Here is a 19,215-nt window from a genome sequence, read left to right as displayed (position 1 = left end):
ATGGGAAACATGGAAGAAGCTCCAGGCTCCTGGTTTCGGATCGGCCCAGCTCTGGCCATTGTGGCCATTTTGGGAATGAACCAGCAGATGGAGGACCTCTCTCTCTCTCTCTCTCTCTCTCTCTCTCTGCCTCTTTGTAACTCTGGCTTTCAAATAAATAAATCTTTAAAAAAAAAAAAAAAGGAGAAAAAAATGAGTAATTGGGGCTGGCTTTGTGATGCACAGGGTTAAGCCTGCAATCCTGGCATCCCGAATAGGCATCAGGCTGAGTCCTGGCTGTTCCACTTGTGATCCAGCTCCCTGCTAATGAGCCTGAGAAGGCAGGAGAAGGTGATCCAAGTACTTGGGCCCCCGTAACTCACATGGGAGACACAGGTGGAGTTCCAGACTCCTGGTTTTGGATCAGTTGGAACAAGAAGAGATACAAAGGACATTCAACTGATCTGTAATGTTGTATTTCTCAGAGACAGAGAGATCTGCAGCAAATGATCACAAATGTTGACAGTTCCTACACCTGGGTGATCACATGGATGTATGCTACGCTATTTGCTGTACTTTTTATCATGCTGGAAATCTCTTAAAGTGTGTATCAACTGTATGTGTTTAAAATGCATAGAGCTTCTAGAAACACAGTCATGGAAGAAATATTTGGTTTTCACCACCAACAGTTAAGTCAGAGGAGCCAGTATTGTGGCACAGCAGGTTAAGCCACTGCTTGTGACGCCAGCATCCCATACTGGAGTGCAGGTTCAAGTCCTGCTTGCTCCACTTCCAACCCAGCTTCTGCTAATGCACCTGCGATGGTGTTGGAAAATGATCCAAGTGCTCAGACACCTGCCACCCATGTGGGAGATCAGAATGTAGTTCCAGGCTTAGATCTGGCCACTGCAGCCATTTTGGAGTGAACAGCAAATGGAAGCTCTCTCACTTTTCAAATAAATAAATCTTTTTAAAAAAAGCTAAGTTAAAAATTATGCGATTAAATCCCCTGGAAATTTGAGTCAATGTAAGGTAGGTCTCAAAGCCCTTTCAAGGGTATTAATACTAAAATATGAAAAAGGATCAAAGACATTTTCATTTAAAATACCTCACCCAGAGGGGCCAGTGCTGTGGTACAGCAGGTAAAGCCACTGCCTGTGACACCAGCAGTCCCAGCTGCTCCACTTCTGATCCAGCTCCCTGCTAATGGCCTGAGAAAAGCAGCAGAAGGTGGCCCAAGTACTCAGGCCCCTACCACCCAGGTGGGAGTCCTGGAAGAAGCTCCTGGCTTCTGCCTGGCCCAGCTCTGGACATTGTGGCCATCAGGGAGTAAATCAATGGACAGAAGACCTCTCGCTCTTTCTCTGTAATTTTCAAATAAACAAATAAATTTTAAAAATAAATACTCTACCCAGAATATGGACACTTAAAAAAAAAAAAACATTATAGCAAGGCTTCAGTGCACTGCTGATCCAGGAATTTCCAAGGGTTCACTCTTCTGCTAATTTGAATTTCCAACAACAAGGTAATACATTTTCGCCTTCTATCTTTAACTTTAATTACTTGCAAAAAGAATAAACTCAGCCTAGGCAAAAATTCCTCCAAGTTTCAGAAATTCATCTGAAGGTTGACTGGTCATCAATCATTCACCCATAAAAAGTGTTAAGTGTCTGGGCTTAGAGACAAGGCTACAAAAGCTTCAATATACCAAGAGCAGTGACACACATACACTAGACTGCAGCAAAACACCGGACCAGGGACATTTTTACCTCTAGCACTTTTCTACACCCTTCCAACTCACAGGAGAGGTCTCTCCGCTGAGTGCCTATTTAACACCATCCCACTTCCATTTCTTCACCACAGACTGCCTCCTTTCAAAGTTCAAGGAACTGATGAAGAGACAGGTCAGTTGGTTTTATCTGCATTAATGTATGTTTTCAGAAAAGAAATGCTGAATCTCCGGTGAGTTAAAAAGATGGAGTAGCCGGCGCCGTGGCTCAATAGGCTAATCCTCCACCTTGCGGCGCCGGCACACCGGGTTCTAGTCCCGGTTGGGGCGCCGGATTCTGTCCCGGTTGCCCCTCTTCCAGGCCAGCTCTCTGCTATGGCCAGGGAGTGCAGTGGAGGATGGCCCAGGTGCTTGGGCCCTGCACCCCATGGGAGACCAGGAAAAGCACCTGGCTCCTGGCTCCTGCCAGGATCAGCGCGGTGCGCCGGCTGCAGCGGCGGCCATTGGAGGGTGAACCAACGGCAAAAAGGAAGACCTTTCTCTCTGTCTCTCTCTCTCACTGTCCACTCTGCCTGTCAAAAAAAAAAAAAAAAAAAAAAAAAAAAGATGGAGTACAAAATAAAACAGTCCAGGCAGAGTGTTAATCTTTCTGTTTTGGTAGCGGGAAGGTGGCGCTGGCGGCAGAGAGGGCGCAGAAGCAGCTTTACCGGGAAACCTCTCCCGACCAGGAACGCTGCCTGTCTGGTTCTTCCTTCCCTACGTCAGATTCCGGAGTCCAGGCAGCTGGAGCATGACGCATCTAAAAAGATGCTATGGACGCTGCGGCAGTGACAGCCATCTGTGTGTGGGATTCATTTATAAAAAAAAGCCTGTGTTTCAAAGTAACCAATGAAGAATATAACTTAAGAATCTGCCATATTACTAGCAAAAATTTAAACACCTGAGAAAACATTACCTAACTAAATCTTTTTGAAAGGCCAAAGGGAACCAAGTAAGCTTACATTTGATCTTAGCCAAAATGCTAAGAAGTGATACCAAGTAAGCTTAAATCTATTATTATAAAATTTGTCTAGCTTACTATTCCATATTTTATAACATAGTAAATAAACAATAATTATGAATTTATTTTTTATGGTTACATCTTAGATTGGAGGCTTTGTGGTATTTTATCAAACTGTGGTATTAATCAAACTGTGATGAGCTAGATGCTGTATTTTGAATAATACCATACATTTTATTTTTTAGCTAATTTGCCAGAAGACTTAACTATGGTGCTTTGTTGGCAAGTTACTATCTATAACAATAATCAGTGATCAAACTATATATATATATATATATATATATATATGTCATTTACAATACATCAGAATGCAAAAATTAACCAAAAATAATTCAAATTAATTTTTCACCTGCAAAAAAAGGAACTGTATAGAATCCATATTAGGAATATCCTAACAAGGTGAATTCTATTTGTTAAACATCAGTAAGTACTTTCTAGAATATTAAAGCTAATAGAAAAAATGATAGGTAATCAGAAATGGGCCAAAGTTGTTTCAGATTTTCCAAAACACAGAAAGTAGTTTCTGAAAAGTAAACTTTCACATTACTGTCCAAGTCAAGTTAAGATAAATCTAGCCTTCATTACATTCTTGCAAACTACATTGTGGACTAGTTAATGTCAAACTGACCGAGTTCAAATCCTACCCTACTCCTTCATGGCTATGTGAACTGAGCCTTTCTCTCTGAGTAAAACAAAGATATTATGACCTATTTTGTAGGGCTATTTAGTCAGAATTATATTACAGGGGTCAGCGCTGTGCATAGCAGGTAAGGCCGCCACCTGTGGTGCCAGCATCCCATATGGGCGCCAGTTCGAGACCCGGCTGCCCCACTTCCCATCCAGCTCTCCGCTATGGCCTGGGAACGCAGTAGAAGATGGCCCAACTCCTTGGGCCCCTGCACCCGCGTGGGAGACCTGGAAGAGGCTTCTGGATCCTGCCTTCGGATGGGCGCAGCTCCGGCCATTACAGCCAATTGGAGAGTGAACCAGTGGATGAAGACCTCTCTCTCTGCCTCTCCTCCTCTCTCTGACTTTCAAATAAATAAATAAATCTTTAAAAAAATTATACTAGATACATTTCTTTTTTTTTTAAGATTTATTTATTTATTTATTTATTTAAAAGGCAGAGTTACAGAGAGGCAGAGAAAGAGAAAGAGAGATCTTCCATGTGCTGGCTCACTCCCCAAATGGCCACAATGGTTGCAGCTGAGCCGATATGAAGCCAGGAGCTTCTTTCTGGTCTCCCATCATGGATGCAGGGGGCCAAAGCACTTGAGTCATCTTCTGCTTTCCCAGGCCATAGCAGAGAGCTGGATCGGAAGTGGTGCAGCTGGGTCTCAAACAGATGCCCACAGGGGATGCTGGCACTGCAGACGGCAGCCTTACCCGCTCACCACAGCGCCAGCCCCGTTAGATACATTTCCAATGGAGCAACTGGATACCAGTCTAGGGGAGGATCCAACGCCGCATGTTCAAGAGCTGCTTTTTTGTTTTTAATTTTTAATTATTTTATTTATTTGAGAGGAAGAAAGAGAGATCTCTTATCTATGCTTCACTTTCCAAATGCTGGCAAGAGCCAGGGCCAAGCTGAGAGCCGAGAACTCAATTCAAGTCTCCCTCGTGAGTAGCAGGGATCCTTCCTGTGCTGCTTCTCAAGCGGAGCGCAGGAAGGACCAGCGCTGTGGCGCAGCGGGTCAGCTGCCCCCTGCAATGCCAGCATCCCACATGGGCACCAGTTCAACTTCCGATCCAGCTCTCTGCTTACGGCCTGGGAAAGCAGGGAAAATGGCCCAAGTGCTTGGGCTCCTGCACCCATGTGGAAGAACCGGAAGAAGCTCCTGGCTTCAGATCGGCACAGTTCCAGCCACTGCAGCCATTTGAGGAGTGAACCAGCAGATGGAAGACCTCCCCCTCCACCGCCCCCTGTCTCTGCCTCTGCCTCTCTGTTAACTTTGCCTTTCAAATAAATAAATAAATCTTTAAAAAATAAAAATAAAAAGTTTAGAAGGAAGCTGGAATCTAGAACAGAGCTGGAACTCAAACCTAGGCACTCTGAAGCAGGATATACCACTTACCTGTCCCCAAGGGCTACTTCCGACCCTTGTCTTATTCTACTTTTAAAAATTTTTTTATTTACTTGAAAGACAGCATGGGGGGAGGGGCCTGCGCAATGGCACAGTAGGTTAATCCTCCACCTGCGGCGCCGGCTCTAGTCCTGGCTGCTCCTCTTCCAATCCAGCTCTCTGCTATGGCCTGGGAAAGCAGCGGAAGATGGGATTGTCCAAGTGCTTGGCACCCTGCACCCACACGGGAGATGGGAAGGAGGTACCTGGCTCCTGGCTTCAGATCGGCACAGACCAAGCCGTTGCGGCCATTTGGGGAATGAACCAACAGACAGAAGACCTTTCTCTGTCTCTCTCTACCTCTCAAGTAAATAAATAAAATCTTTTTAAAAAAAAAGAGAGAGGGAGAGGTAGCGACAGAGAGAGAGAGAGAGAGAGAGAGAGAGAGATCTTCCATCCATAGGTTCACTCCCCAAATGGCTGCAATACCCAGGGCTAGGCCAGCGCCGCAGCTCACTAGGCTAATCCTCCGCCTTGCGGCGCCGGCACACCGGGTTCTAGTCCCGGTCGGGGCGCCGGATTCTGTCCCGGTTGCCCCTCTTCCAGGCCAGCTCTCTGCTGTGGCCAGGGAGTGCAGTGGAGGATGGCCCAAGTGCTTGGGCCCTGCACCCCATGGGAGACCAGGAAAAGCACCTGGCTCCTGCCATCGGATCAGTGTGGTGCGCCGGCCGCAGCGCGCCGGCCACGGTGGCCATTGGAGGGTGAACCAACGGCAAAAGGAAGACCTTTCTCTCTGTCTCTCTCTCTCACTGTCCACTCTGCCTGTCAAAAAAAAAAAAAAAAAAATTACCCAGGGCTAGGCCAGGCCAAAGCCAGAAATCTGGAGCTTCTTACGGGACTCCCACCTGAGTACAGGGGCCCAAGGGCCATCTTCTGCTGCTTTCCTAGGCGCATTACCAGGGAGCTGGATCAGAAGTAAAGCAGCTGAGATTTGAACCGGTGTCCGTATGGGATGCCAGTGTCACAGGCAGAGGCTTGCAGAGGCTTTATTCCCTATGTCACAACGCTGCCCCCTTATTCTACTTTTATCAATGGCATGAATGTAGACACAGAAGTCAAGGTTATTAGGGGCCAGTGCAGTGGTGCAGCAGGTTAAGCTGGGGGTAAGCTGTTGCTTGCAAACGCCAGCATCCGTATCAGAGCACTGGCTGCAGTTTGGCTGTCACGCGCCCAAGTGGGAGACCTGCATGGAGTTCCTGGCTCAGGCCTGGCCACTGGGGTCATCTGGGGAGCCAACCAATGGATGGAACCTTGGTCTCTCTCTCTCCTCTCTCTATCACGCTTCTGCCTTTCAATAAATCAATCTCTTTTTTTAAAGTCATGATTATCAAACCTACAGTTAAAACAAAACTGGAAGACAGAGCTATTATGTTTACTAACATGAAGGAATCAAAAAGACATTCAACAAATGACATACCCTGACTTAAAAAATGAATTGTAAAGGGGTAAAGTCTCCCACTTAGGTTCAATAAAACAACTGCACAATATCCAGAACAGGGTGGGGAAGCTGATTTTAAGACAATGTGAGACTTTTAATTGACTGCAAGCCCAGCATGAGCCAAGAGTGTGATTTACTGCAGAAAAAAATAAGCTAACTCAATTTTAGCTATATTAACAGTGGTAGCATCCAGCTCAAGAGAATAATAGTTCAAGGACATTTTTCTCTGATCATGTTCCATTCTGAGCACATTTGGAAAGGCCGAGAAAACAGCATTTCTACAGGAAAGTAACCCACATGATTAAGGGTTTAAAACATAGGACACGCAAGTAATTAGGATGTTTAACTTGCAAAGTAAAAAATCTGAAGGGATATGTAGCCTGTCTTCAAACATCTGAAAAGCTATCACATAGAAAAGGAATTGTAGTTAAATCTATATAGCTTTTAACAGTAAAAATAATATCTATGTGTCAGGGTCATATAAAAAAGACCCTTTCTTATGAAACTAAAATAGGCCAGCTTTAGGATGAAACACTATCAGCAGAGATTCAAACAGAGATTAGATTCATTTTCAACAAAAAGTGTTCCGCACCCAGGTCCCAGGAGGCCTACAAAGCACAGATGATAACAGTGAGTAAATAACTAACATGGTCTTTGCTTTTATGGAAAGTGAAGTCTAGCAGTGCAGGCAACACATTCAAAATGACGAAAATGATGGCGCAGTTTACCAAGGACCTTGACTGCCAGCGCCCAGTCAGAAGAGGCTTCTCCTGGGTAGCGGAGTGGTCTCAAAGGAGCAGGTGCATGGTGGTGCAGGTGCACATACCTGCAAAGACCTTGCGGGAGGAGAAACTATTACAGGTTCAGGGAACTGAAAAGCTTACATAACCTGAGCACCGGCAGCAGGACAGCGAGTGGAAGAAGGCAGAGAGAGAACCACAAGGAGCCCTAAAGGGCTTGGTCTCCTCCCAGAAGTAACAGGATGCTGTTGAGAAGTTTCAGTAGCAGTGGGCATGGGAGGGAGCCATCAGCGTGGAGAATGGACTGGAGCGGGTGAGCTGCCACAAGTAGTCTACTTAGGGCCGCCTGCAGCAGCCCAGACCGGAAAGGACGGGAGACGCAAACGGGTGTGGGACTGAAGGTGTGGAAAGGCGCCCTGCTGGGAGAGGCTGAAGAGCCCGAAACCCTTGTGACCACTACGGTGGGCACCTCGGGTATAATTTACAGTAAATTTTCTCAAGCCTGATTCTTTTTTCCTAATTAAACCCCTTGTTCTGGTGTGGTGGAGTGAAAACTCAGCTATGAATCTGACGGGGGGGGGGGGGGGGCAGAGGATGCTGCGGAGGAGGAACATAAAGGGTGACCCCCCACGCATCCAGGTGTCGGTCTACACAACTGGGCGCATGGTGGTGACAGTGAGACAGCAAAGAGCAAGCACGCTAGTATGGTGGGTTTGCCTTTGAGCAAGCCGAGTTTGAAGGGCCTTGTTTGACCTATTAATGTGGAAACTAAAGGACAAGTGTGACCTGGAGACCTCACTGGCACAGACGGAGCTGTGGTCATGGCTCAGACCAGAGCACCCGAGGAGAACACAGTGAGAAGGGGGCCTCTGAGGAGCGCCAGCCCTGGGAACGGGCGTGGAGGGCAGTGAGGCTGCCACACGGAGAGGTCTGGGCTGCAGCAGGAGCCAGGCGTCCCCGAGCCACAGCACGAGTGCGGTCCACAAGGTTGAACGCTGAGACGAGGACTGGAAACCGGCGATCAAATGTGGAGACACAACTCCGCCAAGCAGTGGGGCGAGGGGTGAGAAGGTGGTGAGCAGCCAGGAGATAAAGACAACTTTCTCAGCGTTTGGCTGTAAAGAGGGAGAAGGTGACAGCTTTCGGGGAGGGGGAGGGCTTCTTTTAAGACAGTAGAAACCTGAGAATGCGAAGGAGCAGGTGAACACGCAGCGGTGCGTTCCGGGGGGGGGTGGGGGGACGGGACAGAACCCCAGCCTTAAATAAAAGGAGAGGCTATGGGGAAAAGGGAGGGAACGAGGCCGGACCAAACCACCTTTAGGGTCTCCTCCTACACCCTGGCTCCGTGACCTACCATTCCCTTCACACAGGACATCACAGGCACGCACCCAGCCACGTAAGCTCATTCCAGGGTTCCGGTGCAGAGGAACCCGCCAAACACATCCTCAGCCCCTGGTGACGTGACGCAGTGATGTGCCCAGGTTCGGCCCGGGCACGCGCCGTCCGTCTCGCAGGGAGCCCTCCGCTCGGGGCTCACCGCAATACTGCACCGCGCCAGCCCTCTCTCGCCTCGACAGACCCAGCCTACATGGCCATCCCACAAGCCAAAGGAGGAAGTCGATTTAAACCCCAGAAACTACAGCATAGCCTGCCGCACTGGAAGCGACTGTCACTCACAGAACCAAAACGCGGCACCCCGACCCCAGCCCCACTGCAAGCCACAGCCGTGCCTTCCGGACCCGACAGCTGACAGGTCCCCCGGACGGCCGGGGTCTGACGCTAAGAAGTCGCGGGCACCCCCTCCTCCTTCCACGCGGGGAGTGTGCGGGGCCAGCGTCGGGCTCCCGGGATCTCTCGCGCACCCAGTCCCCGCAGTCATGCGGCGGCGACCCCCGGGGCGCGATGCCCTCGTAGGGGTGCGGAGAAACCCCCCGCCCGAGCTCCTCCCAGGGGGCTCGAACAGCCAGGACGCCGCGGCGGCCTGCAGGACGAGAGACTCACGCCCGGAGGGAAGGGAAAGGAGGGCTGAGGCAGGCGCCGGAGACGCGGGGAACGGGGGGCGCCTGCCCTCGGGGACACGGAGTTTCTGAGGAGGGCTAATCCCCTGCTCGTCTCAAGCCCTGGCCTTGCCTCCCGGCCCGCCGGCTCCCCGCTGCTCGGACTCACTCCCCCGGCCCCGGGGGCCGCTGGACTTGAGAGTGCCCGCGAGCCCGGCGCCCCCGCCTCGAGCCTAGGCTCCCGGCCGGCACTCACCCGGCCCGCCATCTTCGCGGACACGTCCGGCTCGCCGGCTGCAGCTCTGCGTTCAGCAGCGCCCGCCCCCGCCGCGCGCGCCCCCGTCGCCCGCCCTCGCGCAGGCGCGCAGCCGCCGTGAGGCCACGCGCGCCCCCGCCCGCGTCCCCGGGGCCCCGGCTCTGCAGGGCGCGCGCGGCGGCGCCATTTTGAATGGAAGTTGCCCGGCGGCTGGGATTTGGCGCTGTGTTGCTGGGGTATTGCGAGTCTCACCGGGGCGGACCCCTCGTCCCGGGAGCACTGTCATGACACTTGTCACCTGCTGTTTTCCCTTTAATGGCCGTTTAGCTTTGTGTTCCAGGCCCTCCTAAATGTGATCATGGCCGGGTCACCCCTCAGTGTGGTTACCGCGGGTTCTGAATTCAAGTCTTGCAGGAACCCAGCCCTTCTTTCTAGGCGTGCTTGTTTGCCTCATTCCTGGAAATTGTCCACGGTGGCGTTTTAATTCAGCTTATTCATGTAGCCTAGAAAAGTTTATATTTTCTTCAAGTTTGAAAGTGAATTGTTTTTATTTTATTATTAAGTACCTTTATTTATAAAGGCAATATATCTTTGACAACCTTGCTTATTTCTCCAATGTTGTTGCATTTTATACACTCTGCGGCAGAATTTGGCTAAAATATGCCCTCAATTTGGCTTTTTCAATCTCCATATTTTTTGCTTCCCACCATTTCCTCACTCGAAAGTCAAACTTGCTAACTTCTGCCACCGGCGAGAAGAGAGCGACTGCGGAGTGGGTGCTCTGATGCTGGCATTGGCCTTGCTCTCTTGTTTCTCTTAATATCTGAACAAGACAATATGTATTTTATTTATTTATTTTTGACAGGCAGAGGTAGACTGTAAGAGAGAGAGACAGAGAGAAAGGTCTTCCTTCCGTTGGTTCACCCCTCAAATGGCCACTACAGCCAGTGCACTGCGCTGATCCGAAGCCAGGAGCCAGGCGCTTTCTCCTGGTCTCCCACGGGGTGCAAGGGCCCAAGCACTTGGGCCATCCTCCACTGCACTCCCGGGCCACAGCTGAGAGCTGGCCTGGAAGAGGAGCAACCGGGACAGAATCCGGCGCCCCGACCGGACTAGAACCCGGTGTGCCGGCACCGCAGGCAGAGGATTAACCTAGTGAGCCGCAGCGCCGGCTTGAACAAGACAATAAGACTGGTAAGAGCTATCACGCTTAACTAGAAAAAGCAGTTTGTTTTTTCCAACATGAGGAAAGAGCGGGAAGTTAGACAAGCTGGGCAGGCTTAGTGATTTAAAACTGAAAGTCACATCAGATGCTGACCTGACAATGAGGGACAGCAGAGACGAATTCCTGCCAGTGTTAGAAACTCTCCCTCCGCCTGGGAGAACCAGGGTGCGACCAACCAGGCGGTGGACCAGAAAGGGTATAAGGAAGGGGAGTTCGTTAGTTGAATAGTGATTTACTGACTTGCAACAGCAATCAAAAGAAACCACATTAGAATGGGCTGGGGAGTCTGCAGGCCTAGGTTCTGTCCTGTCCTTGTCACCTGCCGTGTCCCTCCTCTGAGTCCCAGTTTTCTGATTTAAAAGAGAGAGGTATAGTTAAATACACTTACAGGTTACAACTTAGGTGTTTTTTTTTTTTTTTTTTTTTTTGACAGGAAGAGTGGACAGTGAGAGAGAGAGAGAAAGGTCTTCCTTTTGCCCTTGGTTCACCCTCCAATGGCCGCCGCAGCCAGCGCGCGGCGGCCGGCGCACCGCGCTGATCCGATGGCAGGAACCAGGTACTTATCCTGTTCTTCCATGGGGTGCAGGGCCCAAGCACTTGGGCCATCCTCCACTGCACTCCCTGGCCACAGCAGAGAGCTGGCCTGGAAGAGGGGCAACCGGGACAGAATCTGGCACCCCGACCAGGACTAGAACCCGGTGTGCCAGCGCCACAAGGCAGAGGATTAGCCTAGTGAGCCAATGTGCCGGCCAACTTAGATTTTTGATACTTTGAATTTGGACCTATGAAAGCAAGTTTGTGCAGTGACCAGAAGGTGACACTGGCTGTCAGTCCACTGGTCTGACATTATTTTTAAGGTTGGAGAATAATAGAGAGGTGCTTATTCCAGTGATTTGTTTGTCTTGTTTTGCTAGGTAAGCTAGATTGCAAATGGAAACGTCTTCAATGTCTCCTACATACAGGAATGCTTATCATCATATGCATGCTGGAGAGATTCCTTCTATCATGCATAGCCACCCATGGTAAGAGACCCTTAAATCCTCTCACAGTGATACCAATTAAATAAAAATGATATGCACAGCCCTGCAGGGTGTACCAGGGAAATTGCAGGCCGACATAGCCCTTGTCCTTAGGGTGTTTAGCATCCAGCAGGAGGGAAGGATTCTGACTTTGCTGCAGATGGGCCCTGTGTCTCTGCAGCCCATCTGTGCCTTGTTCCGGCGCTCAAGGTCATCTTGAAACAGAGTGGAGCTGATTCTGCGTCACCTTCTGAGCCGTCCTTTCAATGACAGGCAGTATGCAACAAAAAGTCTTGCTGCCCCAATCTGTTCCCTCTCTCTTTGTTACCAGTCCCCTCCACCCCTGCAGCTTTGGAAGGACTGTCAGACGAGGCACCCTGCCCCCACCCGGCCCAGGAGTGAGCAGGGAACCCAGGTCCAATCCATCACTCACTCACTCACTCACTCTCCCGAGCAGCTGTGATCTTGACTATGCTCAGAAGAGAGACAGAAATAGCAGAGCTTGCTTGCTTACTGCAGTGGTGACGCCTGGCATAGAGCATCCGCCACTTTGCTAGATGCCGAAGGCCACCTGATTTCTGCCTTCTGCAAAGCCTGGCAGACCCCCTTAGTCATGGTGTCTGCAAGTCAGCCACTGCCGTGATGCGGCTGTGTCCTCCCGAACTCGTGCATGGAAACCCAGCCCTCGGATTCCTGTGCGGATGGTATGGGGTGTGGGTCCCTTGGAGGTAATTAGGTGAGATGAGATGGCCAGACAGGGTCCCCCATGCTGGGGCTGATGGCTTCAGGAGAGGGCCCTGAGCTGTGTGCTTACGCTCGCTCACCATGGGATGCCCTCCCTGGCCCTCGCTGCACAAGCAGGCCTCTCCAGAGGCTGGCCCCGGGCTCCTGGACTTCCCAGCCTCTGGAGCCGTGGGCTGAATACGCTTCCACTGCAGTAATTCGCCCACTTCCCGGCTTCTGTTAAGTACCATACAAGGTGCGAAAACAGTCATCTTCTTTCCCTGCCTCAAAAAAATTACCTCGCTCAGTTCTTCATTGATCCCTGAAATCCTCTGTAATATGCCTTCATTTTACGCTGAGAAAATAGGGAGGAGAGCTAAGGGAATGATTAAAATTCACCCTAAAGTGTAAAGGGCTGAGCTCACTGGGACAGGGTCAGAGAAGGAAGGAACCTGAAAGGTGGAGGAAGGAGTTGATGCAATGCAGACAGCAGGACCAGGATGCAGGGCAGCGAGGCGTGGGAACGAGGTCAGGGTTTGAGCAAAGTCCGTTCTTGCTGAACACAGCCCTTTGCGGCTCGATGCGATGGCTTATTTTATGAGTCAACTCAGCTGGACCACGGTGCCCTGATATTCCACCAAACGTTATCCTGGATGTTTCTGAGGCAGCATTTTGGATGCGATTGACATTGAAACCTGCGTAAGGAAGAGTGCCTGCTGTCATGTTGGTGGGCCTCATCCAATCCGTTGATGGCCTGGATAGCTGAAAAGGCCAACCCTGTCCTGAGCAGGAAGGAATTCTCTAACAGAGTGGTTTTGGACTAGGACTGCAACTCTTTCCTGGGTCAGCAGCCCGCCGGCTTCTGACATCAGATCTTGGACTCACCAAGCCTCCACAATTGTGTGAGCCAATTCCTTACAGTCAGTCTCTTCCTGGGCCTGCACACATCCTCCCAGTTCCGTCTCTGGACAGCCCTGGCGATGCGTCTCGTCGGTGCAGGACACAGGAGTGGTTCCAGTTTTCAGAAAATGAAATGCCGCACCACCTGCTGCTGCTTGGCCGGCCACTGGCTCCACAGGTGGAGGCCTCCTTCAGAGACCTGATGACCCTGCGGATCCCGTATTCAAATCCTGCCCCTTTACCATCACCCAAGGATGGGACTGGGTACCATTTTGGTGGCAGTGACATCTTGGTTATGGAGAGTGTGGTACCAATGGGAGAACTTTGTGGCAATGTAAGATAACAGAGGAATGAACAGATTCACCGGAACCCTCTCTCAAAGCACTGTGATGTTCTGATGCTTTCCATTTTTTTTAATTTATTTTTTGACAGGCAGAGTGGACAGTGAGAGAGAGAGACAGAGACAGAGAGAAAGGTCCCCCCCTGCCGTTGGTTCACCCTCCAATGGCCGCCGTGGCCGGCGCGCTGCAGCCGGCGCACCGCGCTGATCCCATGGCAGGAGCCAGGTACTTATCCTGGTCTCCCATGGGGTGCAGGGCCCAAGCACTTGGGCCATCCTCCACTGCACTCCCTGGCCACAGCAGAGAGCTGGCCTGGAAGAGGACCAACTGGGACAGAATCCGGCGCCCCAACCGGGACTAGAACCCGGTGTGCTGGCGCCGCAAGGCGGAGGATTAGCCTAGTGAGCCGCGGCGCCGGCCGATGCTTTCCATTTTTTAAAATGTTTATATATTTTCATTTACTTGAAAGGCACAGCAATAGAGAGAGACCAAGGAAGAGAAAGAGGTCTTCTCTCCACTGGTTCACTCCTCAAGTGCCCGCAACAGCCAAGAGTTGTGCCCAACAGAAGCAGACGCCCATGACTCCATCCTGGTCCCTGCATGCTTCCCATATTCACCAAAGGAAAACTGCCCTTACTCTGCAGAAACTGCGGGGTTAGACAGACGGTGCTGGGGACAGAGGCAGGATGCCGGGTGTGCATTTCAAAGGTCTCCGGCAGGCTTCCAGGCAGGTGTTTTGGGGAGCAGTCCTGTGCAGTGTCATCGTCGCAGAGCATCTGCAGTGTGTGTGTGTGTGTGTGTGTGTGTGTGGCAGGGGCCAGCTCTGCCCTCTTGCACAGATGTCACTGTGACCTTCAGAGCTTGTTGACACCCTTCCCTCTGCCCCTCCTCTCTTTCCCAAGTTCTTTAGCGTTAGTAACCTAATGGATTGATTACTCCTCCCAGGAGCATTTGCAATTTAACTGAATGGTGCTGGGAGGAACAACCATCTCCTGGCAAAAGTTCAGAGACTGTGACACTGTGCAGGGAGCCATCTCTGGGTGGCAGGGCTTCTGTCCTGCCCCTCTGGGATTAACCCACAGGCCAGCCCCTGGGGCCCTGCAAGCCTTGTGAACACTTCATTTTATAGCCCCAGCACAGCCCACTTGGGGATGATGGAGTTGCCATCTGTTTGTTTCCTGTCAGTGAAACCTAGTTCCCAAAATGATGGATAAGGCGAGAGAACGCAGGGAGACGGAGAAGAATGTGGAATTTTAAAAAGCACAGGAAGGTGGGTTGATGCAATGCAGCTCTCTAGCTGCGCTCGGGTTTGGGGGGAGGGCTGGGCTTGTTTCAAATGATTTAAATGATTCTTTGCAAAATCAAGGACAAACACCTATAGTCACACAAATCGATGCCTTCTGGAAAGTCTGAGTGGGAAGGAGAGATAATAGAATCCTCCGTGGAAAGGATGTGACGGCGGTTGCTATGGAAACCAGATGATCCTTTAGTGCAAAGTCCCAATGCACTTGCTGGGCTGCCTAACCCTGCATATTAACATCTTGGGGACAGAAAGCCGCTTACATCTCTCTCTCTCTCTTTTTTTTTTTTTAACTTGAGAGGCAAAATGACAGAGAGAGACAGGGAGACTACCAGAGAAAGAGCTCCCAGTTGCTGATTCACTCCCCCAAATGCCTGCAACAGCTGGAGCTGGGGCAGGCCAAGGTCAGGAGCTGAGAACTGAATCCAGTATCCTACAGGGTGACAAGGGTGCGGTTATCGAGCCATCACCTGCCGCCTCCCGGGATGCACATTAGCAGGAATCTGGAATCGGGAGCCAAGCTGAACCCAGGCACTCCCATAGCGGGTCTGAGATTCCCAGGTAGTGCCTTAACTGCTGTGCCAAACACCCACCCCGGCATCTCTCTGAAAAGGGATTTTTTTGGATAGTGTTCTGATGAGCTTTTATGCATGGTGAGAAAAGGAAGGACCGAGCTGCCTGACACCTCAGACACCAGAGGCCTGCACACTGCCGCCGACTGGGTGAGCAGCCTGGCTGCCTGCAATAGTTCTCGGGGGGCTCCTGAGAGCAGCTGGAAGTCTGTCTAAGGTTTCTCCTAAAGATGAGTTTACTAGAGGTCGTTTTTAGGAAAAGACTGGACAGAAGGGCTTCCCAAGAGAGGAAGAAGGGAGCAGAGTTTTGACCAGAATAGGGGCTACCGGGTATCTGAAGGGTCAACTCTGCAAACCTCACTGTGTTGATGTGAGAATTAGCTGAGCTAATCATCATAGAGTACATATTGCATTCAGCAGCTGACTCAGCACATGCACAGTAGACACTAACTACCAGATAATCCTGTTTTCCCAACCATCCATAGTAACACCATTGACCAAGGTGGAAGTCTAACCGGGGTCGGAGCTGTCTCTGTGGAAGAAGAGAGCACAAGCCAGCGCCGCGGCTCAATAGGCTAATCCTCCACCTTGCGGCGCCGGCACACCGGGTTCTAGTCCTGGTCGGGGCGCCGGATTCTGTCCCGGTTGCCCCTCTTCCAGGCCAGCTCTCTGCTGTGGCCAGGAAGGCAGTGGAGGATGGCCCAAGTCCTTGAGCCCTGCACCCCATGGGAGACCAGGATAAGTACCTGGCTCCTGCCATTGGATCAGTGTGGTGTGCCGGCCACGGCGGCCATTGGAGGGTGAACCAACGGCAAAGGAAGACCTTTCTCTCTGTCTCTCTCACTGTCCACTCTGCCTGTCCAAAAAAAAAAAAAAAAGAGAGAGAGAGAGCAGTAGGGTAGCCTGGGGGGGGGGGGGGCGGGGATTCTCTCTCTGCTTCTCCCAAGAGCACTTTGTTCTTTCCAAGATTCACAAATTACATTATAGCAACAGCCAGTGTTTTATAACAAGGAAATTAAACCCAGTAAGCTCATATCACCAGAAGCCGCTCAGGTTAATAAGCCAGTGCAGTTTGAGCTCAGTAAACTTGCCCTGAATTCCTTGGTCTCAATGAAACCTGACTCATCAACAGTTTTTTACTTTTGATAAATAAGTTGAGGGGCTGGCGTCTGGTGTAGTGGGTTAAGTGGCTACCTGCAGCAGTGAACACTGGGATTCCCTGTGAGTGCTGGTTTGACTCCTGGCTGCTTCACTTCTGATGCAGCTCCCTGCTACCGTGCCTGGGAAAGCAGCAGCAGGTGGCCCAAGTACTTGGGCCACTGCTGCCCACATGGCAGGCCTCAATGGAGTTCTAGGCTCCTGGCTTTCGCCTGGCCTGGCCCAGCCCCAGACCCAACCTTCATGGTCACTTGGAGAGTGAACCAGTGGGTGGAAGCTCTCTCTCTGCCTCTCCCTCTCTCTGTGTAACACTGTTTTTCAAATAAATAAATAAATAAATCTTATTTAAAAGTTGAATTTTCCATCATAAAACTAGTATGCCATTTTCTCTCCATCACTTAGCAAAATAAATAAATAAATAAATAAATCACAACCCTACCTCCTGAATATCATCATGAGTAAGTTAGACCTGTGTTCTACTAGCCCTTCCCTACCATACAGTCCTACATACTGCAAGCATTTAATTATAAACCGTCTTTCTGATATATAAAAATATACGTGTGTGTATCTAAGCAACTGCAACCTGTCAGCAATTGAATGCCATGTGGGTAGCAACTTGATATTCACAGACTCCATGCTTAGGCTGTGAGGGTAGAGGGGAAAATCCCCACTCTCACTTGTCCCAGCATTCCTTGCGTAGGTGCAATACCAGGGAAGAATCTTATCTGTGCTAGTTCACTTCTTTTTTTTTTTTTTTTTCAGGTTGAGATGACTCCACTCAAACAAATAACCATCCTAGATTGCCTTGGATATCAGTAGAAGGACATGATACATCACATGTGTCAGATGAAATGCAACTAATGGCAAACATCTGAAAAAATAAGTAATCAGAGAAATGAAAATTAAATTCAATTTGCAAACAAAAATTTGGGAAGACTTTCCAAATTCCACCATTTTTTAAGCCCAATTTTTTTTGAGCCGTTTTAGGTATAGCTTTATCCCAAATGGCCTTGTACATCCTATGGGTCCAGACAATGTATAATGATGTCTGTCCACTATCAGAGCATCACAGAGAATAGTTTCACGTCCCTTAAAATCCTCTGTGCAGGGCCAGCGTTGTGGTGCAGTGGATTAAGCCACTGCCTAGGATGCTGGCCTCCTACATCAGAGCACTGAATTCCGGCTGCTCTGCTTCTGACCCAGCTCCCTGCTAATGCACCGAGGAAAGCATGGGAGATGGCCCAAGCAGCCTCTGCCACCCGTGTGGGAGACCTGGATGAAATTCCAGGCTCCTGACCCAATTCTGGCCATTGTGGCCATGTGGGAATAAACAAGCTGAAAGTAAATCCTCCGTGCTCCACCTGTTCCTCCCTCCCTCCTCACTAATCCCCGGAAACCACCGACCTCTGCCCTGTGTTCCTAGTTCTGCCTTGCCCAGGACGTCACATGGCGGAGATCAGACAGTTCCTAGTTTTTCAGATAGACTGCTTTCCCTTACTCATATGCATTTAAGTTTCCTCCACGCCTTGGTAGCTCATTTCTTGTTATGGCTGAACAATATCCTGTTTTTTTTTTTTTTTTTTTTATAAAGATTTATTTATTTACTTGAAAGAGTTACAGAGGGGCAGAGAGACAGGTCTTCCATCTGCTGCTTCACTCCCCAGATGGCTGCAATGGCCGGAGCTGCACCAATCCAAAGCCAGGAGCCAGGAGCTTCTTCTGGGTCTCCCATGTGGGTGCAGGGGCCCAAGCACTTGGGCCATCTTCCACTGCTTTCCCAGGCCAGAGCAGAGAGCTGGATCGGAAGTGGAGCAGCCGGGACTCAAACCGGTGCCCAAATGGGATGCTTGCACTTTAGGTAGCAGCTTTACCCACTACACCACAGCGCGGACCCCTATTCTGCTGTCTTATGCCACAGCTTATCCATTTCTCCACTGAAGGATATCTTGGTTCTTTTCCTGTTTTGGCAATTATCAATAAAGCTGCTAAGGGCATCTGTATGCTGGGTGTTCTATGAGCGTAAGTTATGCTTGTGCTCGACTCCTTTGCATAAGAGTATGTCTACTTATTTATGTATTTGAAAGGCAGAGTTACAGAGAGAGGGAAGGGGGAGAGAGAAAGAGAGACAGAGACAGAGAGAATCTTCCATCTGCTGGTTCTCTCCCCAAATGGCCACAATGGCTGGGGTTGGGCCAGGCTGAAGCTAGGAGCCAGGAATTCCGTCTGGGCCTCCCATGTGGGTGGCAGGGGCCCACGCACTTTGGCCATCCTCTGCTACCTTCCCAGGCGCATCAGCAGGGAGCGAGGTTGGAACTTGAGCAGCGGGGACTCTAACAAACACTCATAGGGGATGCCAACGTTGCAGGCGACACCTGCACCAGAATGCCAGCCCCAGGTATGTCTAAGAGCCTGCAGAACTGTCTGCTGGATGTGTTCTGGTCTGCATTCCCACAGCAATGAAAGTGATTCTGTTGCTCCACAAAAACCCTTTCTAAAAAAGAGCTCACCAAGTCTGAACCCAGCATGTCTTTCACGAGGTCGGTGGAGATGTACATTTGTAGACCCTCAGAAAATAATAATCAAGATCCTTAAACATCTTCATGTTTTAAACCCAGTGATTCCAATTTTGGAACTGATTACTAAAAATAGAAAAAA

General features: G+C 50.2%; 1 protein-coding gene and 1 long non-coding RNA gene across 4 annotated transcripts in view; one reads left to right on the top strand and one right to left on the bottom strand.

The window, feature by feature from the left end:
- Positions 1-9,478, bottom strand: part of NSF (N-ethylmaleimide sensitive factor, vesicle fusing ATPase) — a 179,903-nt gene extending 170,425 nt beyond the window's left edge. The window contains exon 1 of one of the 3 annotated variants that reach the window (XM_008271641.4): positions 9,323-9,478. In XM_008271641.4, coding sequence (XP_008269863.3) covers positions 9,323-9,334 — 12 coding nt within the window. In that variant the 5' untranslated portion in view covers positions 9,335-9,478. Of the gene's footprint in view, positions 1-9,203; positions 9,208-9,322 lie in introns of those variants that run through there. The other 2 variants (XM_002719197.5, XM_070060567.1) reach the window with 2 other exon arrangements.
- A 1,663-nt stretch (positions 9,479-11,141) lies between these two features.
- Positions 11,142-18,736, top strand: LOC127484406 (uncharacterized). Its single transcript, XR_007911350.2, has 3 exons — positions 11,142-11,569; positions 14,660-14,800; positions 17,323-18,736. It is a non-coding gene; the product is annotated as an uncharacterized lncRNA (long non-coding RNA).
- The last annotated feature ends 479 nt before the right edge of the window (positions 18,737-19,215 follow it).

This window comes from Oryctolagus cuniculus, chromosome 17 (genome assembly GCF_964237555.1).
Source record: "Oryctolagus cuniculus chromosome 17, mOryCun1.1, whole genome shotgun sequence".
NCBI lineage: Eukaryota > Metazoa > Chordata > Mammalia > Lagomorpha > Leporidae > Oryctolagus > Oryctolagus cuniculus.
Note: the sequence above shows the minus strand (reverse complement) of the source record. Positions and strands in the feature narration are given on the sequence as shown.